A 13,628-nucleotide genomic window follows, 5' to 3' on the forward strand; every position below is an offset into this window, starting at 1 on the left:
GATGACCGTGTCATGGGACTCATCTTTCTTGGGGTGATCCCGACTCGATTGGACACCACCAATAATCACAAAGTCTCGTTTGCTTGCTCGAGTAGGACGGACGCTCGTCTGCCCTGCTTCGGGTATTGCATCATTTCATTAATTTTTTGAAAAGCGATTCCGGCTTTAACTGTGATTAGTAAGCATGGCCATGTTCACCCCGTTGTCGAGGGCCTGGGCCAATTAAATTAATAAGAAGAAGAAGACCAATAATCACAGCGACCGGTGCTTAGGAGCTTTGTAGTCTCAAGCGCTGTGAGTGGCTCGTGTCCAATTGAGCCGTGTCCAACTGGTGCTACCCATCTTTCTTTATCTTTCTCCTTTCCACCGTAATGGCGATCATGGCGACCGTTGAGTAAACATGTTATGCTGGATACACACTGCATCCGATGTGCGTCATACGACGCTCTGCAACCAATCAGAAAACAGGATTCCGATGGATTTTGCTTCGGAATCCTGTTTTCTGATTGGTTGCAGAGCGTCGTACGACGTAAATCGGATGCAGTGTGAATCCAGCATTAGGTTCTATAACAAATTCTCTTATCTACAAACACAAAGAATGGCTGCGTTCAGCAGCAAAACTCTACAGTTTTGCAACCGTTTTATAATTCGTCGCGCTGATTGGATCATACTTTTAGATTTAAAGGAATAGTTCTATCACAGCGAAGAATTACAAAACGGTTGCAAAACTGCTGAGTTTGCTGAACGCAGCCAATTAGCACTTTAAAAACAAATTCTCTGTTCTAAAACACAAAATTTGTTTTAAAGCACTGAATTTGTGTTTTAGAACAGAGAATTTGTTTTTACACCATTGGGCTGCGTTCAGGAATTACACCCAGATAACTCTAAGCTATAGGTTACGTCACGTATATTATAGCAAAAATGCACCCTAGAGTTATCTAGGCATAATTCCTGAACGTAGCCTTGGGTGCGTTCAAGCCGGACAAAACGACTAGCCTGCTCGTCAAGCGATTGAATGTGATTGGTTGAATCTATAAGTAATAACTAATCGTATTCATTTGCTTGGCGAGCAACTTAGCTACTTTGCCAATTTGATGATATGAGAGAAAAGTCTGAAAAAAGTGAGGAGTTGACAGGCTAGTGTATATAGAAGTCTGTGGTAGAAACTGGCATTGCTTGATCATTGTGAGGGGCTTAAAGATTAAAAACAATGTCTAAATATTAATATATGAATGCTTTGTTCTTTCAAAATGTATCGACGAGGTTTTAGGGGCATGTCCAGCTCCTACCCACAACGTGATAGAGACGGTAAGATCAAGATTCCTGAATAATCTAAATTTATTTCTAAAATCATTTGTCCTATTTCTTTTCGTATGAATGCTTTTTTGTCATCTTTTTTTCTTTCATTTTTTAGTACAATCGATCTGGAGAAACAATCAGCAAGGACTAGGTTCATAAACACTTACATGTGTTTTTATTTGAGAACTTTCTGTTATAAATTATTTGTGATTAACAATCTGTATTAAAAAAGACTGATTATTTATAAATAATTATAATTCAATTCTTTACACACATATAATGTAGCAATCTAAATTACATTCTATTATAATAATGTAGCAATCTAAGTTATATTCCATTATACTTTGAATATTTCATTTCTCACAAGATTCTTTATTTTGATGTAATTTAGCAAATTAATGATGAAATTGTTTCCATGGAATATTTTTGTAATAACTGTTCTTCATATTAATGAACTATATATTATCTTTTGTTGTATATGTAATATTTTAGATCTACGATAATTTCTTTTATCTATTCAATGAAATTTTCAGAAAACTAGAATTTATATATATATATATATATATACACACTTATATATTACATATATAGAAAAATATAAAGGTCATGCGTTTCGCCTGGTATTTCAAGAATGGAATTGGACACAGAGAAAATCTGCAAAATGCATAACCTTTATATAGAAAGCACCTGTGGAAGCCTGAAGAATATTATATAGAAAAATGTTCTTTCTATATAATATTCTTGAGGTATAAATCCTTGGATATTTTTTTCATAAACTTAATTATTGTGAGAGGCTTTATTAAAATAAGCATTAGAAAAATGTCTTTTAAATTAGTCTGTAATATCTATTTTTAATAAGAGATGTTCAGTTGTTTAAAAAATAATTCAAAAATACATGTATCATTTTTTAAATTTTGTTTTCTATTTTTTTATTAAATATGTACTGATCAAAACGCAAACAAAACTTGAATACTTTGTATTCGCTTTTAACCTTGCTTTTTCAAAATCTGTTAATTTTTGAACACTTTGAACGGATTGATATTTCACCTTTATAATAATTGTTATTCTTTCGTTAAGCTTTGTGTCCACGATGCTAGAAATCGGTCCGAGACCTCGGATGAAGAAAGAATTGACCAATCGCAATAGTCATGTAATCAAATTGTTCAAATGTTAATTTTGTCTCTGTCCGAGATCTCGGAACGATTTCTAGCATCGTGGACACAAGGCTTAAGAGTGTATTGTTAAATAACATAAAATTTAAAGAAAAAATGAAATCTCAAATTTACCATGAATTTTTTAGAACAAACACAATCTACATCTGGAAATGGAGGAACTTACTCACAAGCACGAAGACCTCCTGGACTAAGGGGAAAAGAAATAGGAATGTATTATAGAAACAAAAATAGAGAGAGACAGAAAAAAAAGGATTCAGAAGTTCTTAAATTGTCATTTCATATACAGCAATCAATTAAGGCTATGTTAAATAACGCAGAAAAATATTACAATCCAGTTTTCTGTACAAATTTTGAATCCGAGCAAGGCAACAAGTATCATCAATTTCATGACACCCAATTTAAAAGAAAGTTTTTGGAAATTATACACGGTAATATACAACAAAGTCTTGCCAAAGCTATGAATGTAACTTCAAAGTTGCAAAGAAACAGTGATATAGACAGAATATTACAAAATGATTACAGACAAAAGCATGATCAAGATGCTTATAATAACATGTTGAAGTTTCGATTAAAGTTACCAGCATATAAAAAAAGGTCAGAAATATTACAATTGATTGAAGATAATCAAGTTGTTGTTATTAGTGGAGAAACTGGTAAGTGGTAAAAGTTATTTATTAATATAAGATGAAATGTTTTTCTGATTATTTTTTTTATTTATCTGCATTTATTGGAGCAATACAGTGAGAGAGTCAGTAAAAGAAATTTGATCGTAAAAATTAAACATGTGCTGGAGCAATTTTCAAATTGTTTAAATTTCCAATTCTAATTAATAATTAATAAGCTATTTTTAATGATTTAAAAAAAATTTTAGGATGTGGTAAAACCACACAGATTGCACAATTTATATTGGACGATGAATTAGAAACTGGAAATGGCAGCGTTACTCGAATAATTTGCACACAGCCTAGAAGGATTTCAGCCATTTCTGTTGCTGAACGTGTAGCTATGGAAAGAGCAGAAAATCTTGGAAATTCTGTTGGCTATCAGATACGACTTGAAAAGTAAATTTAAAAAAAATGTATACAATACATTTTAAATGTAATCTACACTATATGTATAATAGTTTATAGACGTATAATGTTCTTTCACTTTCTTATACTTTTGTCTACAGACATCTATCACGAGATCATGGAAGTATATTATTTTGTACTACTGGTATATTACTACAAATTATGAAACATGATCCAGCATTAAAAGGTTTCTCTCATGTGATACTGGATGAAATTCACGAACGTACTACGGAAAGTGATTTCGTTATTACATTATTAAAACAAGTTATTCCGAAAGTAAGTTTTAATGACGTATTGTTTTACATATTGTTTTTACAATAACGTTATTACATACACTGGATATATATATTTTTTAATATATATACATATATATATATCTTTATTTAGATTATATTTTACTGTTCTATGTTATTTCATTCAAGGAGTTTAGATATATATTTTTCTTATTATTTTTGGAACATTTTTGTAATATATATTTTTATATCTACAAATCATTAAATCATGTTTTATAAATTAATTTGAACATTTTTTGAATTTATTTTCTAGAGAATAGACTTAAAAGTTCTCTTAATGAGTGCAACATTGAATGCTGAAAGCTTTTCGAAATATTATGACAATTGTCCTATGATACATATACCGGGATTTACTTATCCTGTGGAGGAATTTTATTTAGAAGATGTTTTGTCATTTGTACAGTAAGTATAGATATGTAATTGAAACTATATCTAGCGAGGAATGAAAATACGCATTACTTGTAATGCTGTTATTTTTTATCATTACTTTGTTATAACAACGATTTGATAATGATGTTGCGAATGTTTTATGGTAGTAACGGTAAAAACATCAGAATTAAAAAAATTAAGCATTATTTGTGTAACGGATTGGAAAAGTCACTCATTATTGAAAAAGGTAACTCGTTATTTGTGCAATAAATTATTTTTACTCGTTACTTGTAACGAATAAAGTAACGTGTCGATGCATTACTAGTAACGAATTGCTTTTCTTAATAGATAACGCATAATGGTCACCCGTTACTTTTCAAAGTGACCTTCCCAATTTTAGTGCAACCTTAGCATTTAGTTATTGTTATATAAAATTTTTGTGTAACAGCAACGTTATTCAAGTCGTTATTATAAAAAGTAACGACAATACTATACTTCTATTCCTTATATATTAATAATAATTATTCTTGGATTACGATTTCATACTACAATAATCTGATAATTTTTCACTCAAAATTTTTAATCTTTTTTCATTAGCCTCTTACAAACTGATATATAAGAATAAAAATTGAATCCAAAATCTGCTGATTGTAAATTGACAGATTTTGATTTGTTCTCCCACGTTATTAAAATATTGTTATATTCGTGATAACTTTAAATGATCATTAAATAATTTTTTAGATGATTTTAGGTTCTGTATGCATGAGAGATTAATACAAATTGTTAAACGCTATTGATTCTCGCACACTCTCCGAAATACATGCACTCGTTTACACGCTACCTAATCAGGTCTATTAATACGAACTGTTATAATATCTTTTTTAACTTATAGTCATAAATTTCCCGAAGCACCATCTGAAAAACCACTTAAAGGTTACAGAAAACACCTAAAAAGGTATAAAGAGCAACAATGTAAGAAAGAAGAATTTTTAGACATATTACAACCTTATGTTAGACAACTTATGGCTGAGGTAAATAAATAAGTATTGTTCACGCGCGCGTTATTTATCTATATGTATGTTAAAATATTTTATATAATTACAGAAAAAATACGAAACACATGTTATTGATCAATTACGGAATCCAAATAGCGAAAATCTTTCATTGGAGCTCATAGAAAAATTAGTTAGATACATCTGTAATACAAAAGGTCCTGGAGCTATTCTTATTTTTTTACCTGGTATGATGGATATATCGAACTTAAATAAAATGATGTTAGAGTCCGGATGTTATCCAAGTCGTAAGTATATATTTATATTATTAATATAATATTATAGTAAGAGATTATAAATATATATAGCTTTTATGTTTAAATCTAATTTAAAGCATGTTCAGATTTCCATCTGGGTACTCCCCGGATGTCATGTCATCTTTGTTGTTTACCGAACATTTACCGAGGTCTATCCAGGTGGGAATCAGAACATGCTTTTATATATTGCAAGATTTTGAATTGTCAAACAAACTTATTTTACAAATTAGATAAAATCACATTTTTTGTCTTATTCTGTTAATTGTGTTATTGAGTTTATAACTATTTTGACATCATTTGATATATATTTCAAACCAAGTATCTTATAAAACTTTTTTTTACAGATGCGTACATCATCTATCCTCTTCATTCACGTATGCCAACAGTTGATCAGAAACTTATATTTAAAGAACCACCTCATGGCGTTCGTAAAATAATTATTGCGACTTCAATCGCTGAAACATCAATTACTATAGAAGATGTTGTGTACGTAATAGATTGCGGGAAAATAAAATATTCAAAATTTGATCTAAATAAGAATATTCAGACTTTAGAGCCTGAGTGGGTATCTTTATCTAACGCCAAGCAAAGACGCGGTAGAGCTGGCAGGTAATACTTTATATATTGTTACAGTTTGGTATTAGAAGAAAAATAATGCATTTAATCAAATTTCTGTATGTAAACTAAAATCAAATCTGTATATTTTTTATGTAGGGTAAAAAGTGGAGAATGTTATCATATGTATACAAAAGCACGAGAAATGACATTTGATCACTATCCGTTGCCAGAAATGCTAAGAACACGCTTAGAAGAGGTAATTTTGCAAATAAAAATCTTGCAATTAGGAAGAGCCAAAGAGTTCCTATCTACCGTCATGGATCCGCCAGATTTGAAAGCTATTGATCTGTCTCTCGATTTACTTGAGACACTTAATGCCCTCGATAAAGACGAGACTTTGACTCCTTTGGGTTATCATTTAGCACATTTGCCACTTGATCCTAGAACAGGTAATTTATTATTGTTATTGTTGTAAACAGAATTGAGATTTGATAATTTCGGTCCTCCGCAATTTGCCGGCTCGTGTAAAATAGCCACGGCAGTGTCGCTGTGCTTGGCTTAGCGCCGAGACACTACCGTGTCTCCAGATGCAACTTTAATGTAATGTATATTTTGTTTTATTATAGGGAAAATGATTTTGTGGGGTGCATTGTTCTCTTGTGTTGATCCAATATTTGCTATTGCTGCAAGTCTCACATTTAAAGACGCTTTCTATTGTCCATTAGGACAAGAGGAAATGGCTAATAAAAAAAAGTTAGAGCTCAGTATGGAACAGTGTAGTGATCATATTGCTCTTGCGGAAGCTCTAAGAAGATATGAAGTTGCACGTCAAAGAGGAAATGCTCGCCAGTTTTGTCGAGAGTATTTCCTCTCTTTTAATACATTGAAACTTCTCTCCGAAATGAAAGCTCAATTTGCACAGTATTTATGTGAGATGAAATTTCTGGATAGTGAAAACCCAAACCATATAGGCTCTAACAGAAATTCGAATAACATAGCGTTGATAAAAGCTATTGTCTGTGCAGGATTATATCCTAACATCGCTGTTGTAAGGTATAGACATTGATATGTCATATGATTGATATGACATTAATAATTTATATTAATTAATTTTCGATCATTTGGTTTAAATACAATTATCTTAATCTATATGATTCTAACTGTTTTAGACGAGTTTCTAAAAATGGGGTGCTTAGTTGGACACCGGAAGACGGTAGTGTGCGTATACATCCATCGAGCGTAAACAATAGAGTTTCCAGCTTTCCTAGTTGCTACTTAACATATTTCACAAAACAACGGTCCACCGCCATATTTTTGCATGATACTACATGTATAAGTGTACCAATTTTATTATTTGCTGGACCAAATATGTCGATAAGTAAATATAACTCTTTTTTATTTGAACGTGCTAATCATTCAAAATAGTAATCGTACACATGTTATAACATTATATTTTAGAACGGGAAAAAGGACAATATATAATTAGCATCAATTTTTCGGAAAACATAATTTGCGAACAAAAATCCGCAGAATTGATACAGGTATACAGATTAGTATGATTAATATGTATATGTATGTGTATTCTTAGAGAAAGGAAATATTTTTTATTTTGAAATACTTTCTCATTATACAGGAACTTCAACAAGCTCTAAATGGTTTATTGGAATATAAAGTTACAAATCCGGCAACAGTATCTTGGTCAACCTTTGAAGGAGACTTATTAAAGTATACATAAAAATTTATATATACATTATTTATTATTTATCATTGTTTCTTGCAAATGAACATTATGTTAAGAATGATAATTATTCTTATGAGAGAAAGAAATTATAACTATAAATACATGATGAATGTCTGTCTTATTATGTTACAGTGCAATTATTGAACTAGTCTCTCAAACAGATCAAGAAATTGGTTTTGATAGTACGCGCGAAAATGCAAGTTATGAAGATTCCACTTATGATATCGGTTAATTGCATGTATTTATTAATTGTAAATGTCGATTTATTTAATCTCTTTGACACGATCGAAAAAAAAAAAATCATGGCTAAATAATTTATATTTAAAAATTGTAAAATAAAAAGTAAAATAAATTTCTTTTCATTGATTTTTTTATTTTTGTTATTAACAAATGTGTATAAATAAATATATATGTATGTACGTGTGTGTGTGTGTGTGTGCGCGCGCGCGCGCGTGTGTGTGTAGATGTATATAGATAGATAGATTTGACAATATGAGACAGTTATTGATGTACGAATAATAACTAATCATGTCTAAATTATTATCATATTGTGTGGCCTCGATCTTAATGTGAAGGCGGGTTCAAACGACATAGCCAATGTACGCCACATTAGCAAATATCACACACACGCATACACACGACATGCACAATTATTCATATAAATGTAGGTCAATATTTAGCGAATGTGTGCAAAGTTGGTATACATTGGCTATGTCCGTCCTCTGAAGTCGCCTTAAGATTCCACCTAACGTATAAAAATCAAAGAAAATATTTGTAACATTCTTATTTCTTTTCCAAAAATATTTTCTGATTTATATATTTAAAATTATGTTTGAATGGTATATAAAACTAAAAAACATTTTTCTTTTGATATAGAAAATAGTAACTACATTAGGTATAGTTATTATTATATACATATATAGGATCTGTTGTTTAAGAATATTGGAGTGCAAAAACTTCAGACTATGATAATTTTCAAAACAAAATTATAATTTAAATGTCAATTAAGTGCAATTGAATTGTCCATTGCATTTGCAGATAATGTTTATTGTTTACTAATAAATACATACATATATATATATATATATCAATATTTACGTAAAAATAAATAAATAAATAAATATAAAATTTATATTGAAAAAACTGAGTATTAATCGTGCATATTTTACTCCATTAAATAATTATACTTAAGAACCATGAGAAAGATAACCAGGTATAGATTATTTATCTTTGGTAAGAGACGAAAAATAAGACTTGTGAACCTCAAGGAGGACAAAAACGTCGATTGGCTTTTTACATAAAAGATATAAACAATAGCGTCATAGAATATATATTTATAGCCATGCTTAGATTTTAATCTATAACAATAAGTGTAATCGAGTAACAAGCATGTCAAGTGACAAGCCACTTTTCGTTGTCCGTCTGCGTCAAGTGACGATTTATACCGGATTATCAACGGAGATCGTTCGAAGGAGAAGCTGAAAATAACGTGACGTGCGATTCCTCGGTGCAACAGTACATGAACTTTTGACCCATCCATACTTCGCGCGCGCGTTCCTCAATAAAACATTGCATCCATGAATTTCTCCCTGACACGCCGCTCGTGCCAGCTTTTGTCATTCATGAACGTAGAACGTATTACCCTCTTCTTGGCGCTCGCGCCAGTCGCGCCTTCCACGGATTGACAGAAACGCGAAAGAAGAAGTGTTCCGATTGTACGGTGCTCTTTATCGCGCGACTAAAAATGCACGATATAATTTATGAGGGCAGTTAATATCTCGGATACGACGCAACGCGGTTCGACGTTGACCGAAGACGTCGCTTATAAGTATGCTAAATATCATACAGCGCCTTTCATTACGACGCGAATCGTTCGTGCGTCGCCTTCTTTATCTAATCCGCCGCCACAATAATGCAGAATGACTTCGCAATCCCAGAATTATTATCTTTCTCTTTGAGGAAAACGGATTTTTTGTTATTTACTCACAGACCCGCGCGCGCGCACACTCACACATACATTATTTCCTTTCTTTCTTTTTCTTACGGTCTCAGTCTTGCGTGCTAGTAATCGCCACTTGTTATGCTTGTACATATATCTATATTATTTTTCTTCATTTTTCGAAATTCTCTTTATTTTTCAAAATATTTTTTTATTATTTTCACCTTGACTTAATTTTTAAATATGTATATATGTCGATTTTAAGCTGAATCGTACAAGGCTCGTAACTTAGTTTTTTCGTAAGACTAGGAAGAACTTATGACTGGAATGCTTATAACTTTATTCAATATCATTACAAACAGCTTCTTGTTAGTTTTATAAAATTTACGAAAAAATTTACGAATGATCGTACTACATCTTACGCATAGAATTACAACTCCAGCTATAAGTTCTTATAAGTCTTATGACAACAAGTTACGATTCCGCTTCTCTAGAATTAATCCATTAGTAGGTACCATGTTGAAAACAATGTATAATGTTTCAGTGTTTGAAAGAATTCTATCTTGAAGCGTTTAATAAACAGCGATTTCTCTGTCTCTCTCTCTCCTACTTTTCGTTTATTTTTGCGTATTTTTGTATCCTGTCTTACAGCCTTGGTCAAAAATATTAAGCATCTTATTAAACATTATTTAAAGTTTTATAGTTAAAAAATAGATTTATTTGCCGTAAATTATCCTTTGTTCCAAAAGCCCTTTAAACTTATATGTGTAATTCTGGTAATCAATAGATAACAATGTAGATAAAAGAATTCCAGATAAATGAAAAAAATATGAGTAATATTTTTGGCCAAGGCTGTATCTCTATATCTGAATTCCCTTTTAATGCTCACTATTTTTTGCTTTATAATTATAATTGTAAGGTATTCTGAGCGTCTGCGAAAATATTATCCCAGGGCGCATAATAAATAACGATTTATCTCTGTCTTACATCTGTCTGTAATTTACTTTCATGTTTTTTCCGTTAATTAATACAAAAAAGTGAACTAAAAATAGATGCAATCTCTTTCCGCATTTTGAATGTTACTTCCGCATTCGCGGAAGACCGATTAAAGATCGCATTAGACATATTTAGATAAAATATTAATGTCGAGCTGCGCTCAAAGATGGGACTTTGGGTCATTTTTCTACGCGACCGTGCTCTTTCCAATTTTTTCGTAGATGCGCGGCGTGATCGCGGTAAAAAAAAAAAAAAATAACGAGCTCGAGGACTGTGGTCTGGCACGAGCTGATAGCCGCGTCGCGAGAGTGGTAAGAGGAGCGAGAGAAAGAGCGGTAGCTCGACGAGGGGGTGGCGGGGCGTGGAGACCAGGGGAGGCAGGGCGGCGGAGGGAGACCCGCGGATACGTTCAGACCGATACATGGAGTACGGCGCGTAGCGTCTGATTCAGTCTACATTCGACCGTCGCGCGCGTCGTGTGTCGTGGAGTCGTGTGGTCGGAGTCGAGTCGGGTCGCATTAGTTGAGTTGAGTCACCCGACGTCATCGAAACGAGAACGTGAGGAACGATCGGGATTGCGGGGGAACGGTAGTGTATATACATAATAATAACAATACGACCGGCCGACGCGAATCGCGCTGTCTTATCGGACTTGACAAAACGAAAAAAAAAAAAAAAGAAACCGAGAGGATGTGAGAAGTTTGCCGCAGATCGGACGAGAATATATGATCCTTTTTCCTCGTTGAATTGGAGGTGTGTACCCGAAACGATCGTCGCGCGGAGTAAAATGAAAAATCGTAGCGCGTGTCGCAAGTAGGGACAGAGGATAATCGGAGCGCGATCGAACACGGATAATTTATATATCGCGAGAAAAGAAATAGAAAAAAAAGTGGTACCCGCGCGCGGGAGTACACAACGAGAGCGACGTGAAGTGAGCGACGAGAAAAGGGAAGTCGAGCCATATATCGAGTCGCACGTCGCACGAAGTCGGGAAAGTAGTAAAAACGCCGGCGACCGCGGTTAAGGGTGGCGGAGCGGAGTAAATAGTACGCGAGGCGAATAGTTTGGACGGATTCGAACGCGGCGGTTTCGCGCGGAATGCGCGCGGAGGGATAGAAGACGTTTCCAAGTTTCGTCGAATCCATATGACGTTTCGTGCGAGCGGCAGACAATTCCGGCGGCGAGAGGAGTCTGTATAATATGCCATTAACCGGCGCGCGGCGCGCGGTGATGTTTATGCTCGAGGTGGTGGTGCGCGGAGTGCAGGAAGCTGGTAGCGGACTGGTCGCGGGCAACTCGCGGCGGCAACTTCACGCGACTCTTGCGACAGGTGCGGGTTATTACGGCGCCGTCGGCACCTCTGCCTCGCGCGGCGATAATAACGCGCGCGATTGTCGTTATCCCGGCCGTCGAGAGCGCGCCGTCGCCGTCACCGTCGCCGCCGCCGTCGCCGTCGCCCCGAAACGTCTCCCCCGTATCTAAACGGACGTGTTTCACAAGACGTGTGCTTCATGCTGCTGCATCGAGACTCCACCGCTTGCGGACACTCGCGCGTTGCGTGAACCGAAAGCGGAGAATCGTGGACGAGGAGGAGGAGGAGGAGGAGGAGAAAAACGAAGGAAGAACGTAAGCATTTTCTCTCTCTTTATTTCTTTTTTTTTCCTTTAATCAGCCCCGGCAGGGCGCCGAGAGAGCGCCGCCGCGCCGGTTGTTTTCGTTCGGTATACATTTCGCTCGTCTCGTTCCCGTGCATTCGAGAACAAGAGGAAGAGACTCGCCGCCGCGCGAAGCGAAACGAGCGGAGAGAGCGCGCGGACTTTCGGAGCGGCTACGACGGAACGAAGAGACGGACAGGTCTGCTCTCGTTTCTCCCGACGGGAAAAATTGCATCGGAAAATCGAATCGACACGCGGGCGGGCGCGCGTGCCTGTAAGCGTGTATGTGTGCGCGCGCGCGCGCACGCGACGAGAGCCGTGTCGGTGAGAGCGGGTCAGTGAACGATTGCGCGCCGCCGCCGTCGTCGCGAGAGCAACGAGGAGAGATGGTCTCTCTTTCTTTCTCTCTCGCTCTCGCTCGCGCGCGCTCTCTCTCTCTCTCTCTCTCTCTCTCTCTCTCTCTCTCTCTCACTTTACTCCGATGTACGTATATGCACGTGCGAAAGCGAGGAGAAACGTGAAACGCGCGCGTGCGCCGGTCCCTGTGTACTCGGCGCCCTAACACACGTACGTGCACGCACACGCGTGTCCTACCGTATACCTACTTGCGCTCGCGCGCGCATATAGAGCCCTGCAGGTGCGCGAGTATGCGCGGACAGAGTACACACGCGCGCGCGATAGAGACGATAGCGCGTATAGCCGAGAGGCGAGAGGGAGGAGAGATTGAAGGAGGAAAAGGAGGAAAGAGGTGGAGGCAGAAGAAGAAGAAGAAGCCAGTGACACCGGGAGGGTCGGTTGTTCCTGGTGTATAAAGCGGCCACCGGGATACACCGGTATATAGGTGTGCGTATATATCGTACGCGTATATACTTATACGTGTGCGCGCGCGAGGAGGACCGCCGCGTGTCGGGAGATCCACGGATATAAGCGATACGGTGCGCGCGTGGTTCTCTCCCTTTCGTTTTCTCTCTCTCTCCTCCATTCTCCCTCGCACACTCTCGCGTCGAACAGGAGAAAGAAAAAAGGGGAAAACAAAAGTTCGGGCGAAAAGAAATGCGGGTTCGTTGACTGCGCGCCGCCGCCGCCGCCGCCGCCGCGCGCGCGATGGCCGCATGCTTGTATTGCTCGTGCCCGGTGCTGCTGGTGCATAGTGTACGCGTGACAGGACCGACGACGACGAGGACGACAACGACGTTCGGATCGTCACCGTCGGCAGGGACGACC

At 36.4% G+C, this 13,628-nt stretch overlaps 2 protein-coding genes across 4 annotated transcripts in view; both read left to right on the plus strand.

Moving 5' to 3' along the window:
* Positions 1 to 1,110: 1,110 nt before the first annotated feature.
* On the plus strand, positions 1,111 to 8,115 carry LOC108767402 (ATP-dependent RNA helicase DHX36). Of its 3 annotated transcripts, XM_018517286.1 has the most exons (15): positions 1,111 to 1,308; positions 1,415 to 1,450; positions 2,600 to 3,127; positions 3,346 to 3,535; positions 3,646 to 3,820; positions 4,091 to 4,239; positions 5,099 to 5,237; positions 5,311 to 5,506; positions 5,860 to 6,124; positions 6,230 to 6,522; positions 6,700 to 7,126; positions 7,243 to 7,451; positions 7,532 to 7,614; positions 7,707 to 7,798; positions 7,947 to 8,115. In XM_018517286.1, the coding sequence occupies exons 1-15, from the start codon at positions 1,233 to 1,235 to the stop codon at positions 8,044 to 8,046; spliced, it is 2,958 nt and encodes a 985-aa protein (XP_018372788.1). In that variant the 5' UTR covers positions 1,111 to 1,232; the 3' UTR covers positions 8,047 to 8,115. The 3 variants fall into 3 exon arrangements, with proteins under 3 accessions (XP_018372788.1, XP_018372789.1, XP_018372790.1); XM_018517287.1 differs by lacking the exon at positions 1,415 to 1,450 and having other exon boundaries at positions 1,233 to 1,308; XM_018517288.1 differs by lacking the exons at positions 1,111 to 1,308; positions 1,415 to 1,450 and adding an exon at positions 2,192 to 2,275.
* A 3,059-nt stretch (positions 8,116 to 11,174) lies between these two features.
* The window catches only part of E23 (ABC transporter G family member E23), a 131,053-nt gene continuing 128,599 nt past the window's right edge, over positions 11,175 to 13,628 (plus strand). The window contains exon 1 of the mRNA XM_018517251.1: positions 11,175 to 12,375. The gene's annotated coding sequence lies outside the window, so the exon portion shown is untranslated. The remainder of the gene's footprint in view (positions 12,376 to 13,628) is intronic.

The sequence above is a fragment of the Trachymyrmex cornetzi genome, unplaced genomic scaffold (genome assembly GCF_001594075.2).
Source record: "Trachymyrmex cornetzi isolate Tcor2-1 unplaced genomic scaffold, Tcor1.1 scaffold67, whole genome shotgun sequence".
NCBI lineage: Eukaryota > Metazoa > Arthropoda > Insecta > Hymenoptera > Formicidae > Trachymyrmex > Trachymyrmex cornetzi.

Coding starts and splice junctions, on each gene's coding strand:
- LOC108767402 (XM_018517286.1), top strand. CDS start 1,233: ATGCTTTGTTCTTTCAAAATGTATCGACGAGGTTTTAGGGGCATGTCC. Junction 4,240..5,098: donor GATGTTTTGTCATTTGTACA/GTAAGTATAGAT, acceptor TTTAACTTATAG/TCATAAATTTCCCGAAGCAC. Junction 6,125..6,229: donor AGACGCGGTAGAGCTGGCAG/GTAATACTTTAT, acceptor TTTTTTATGTAG/GGTAAAAAGTGGAGAATGTT.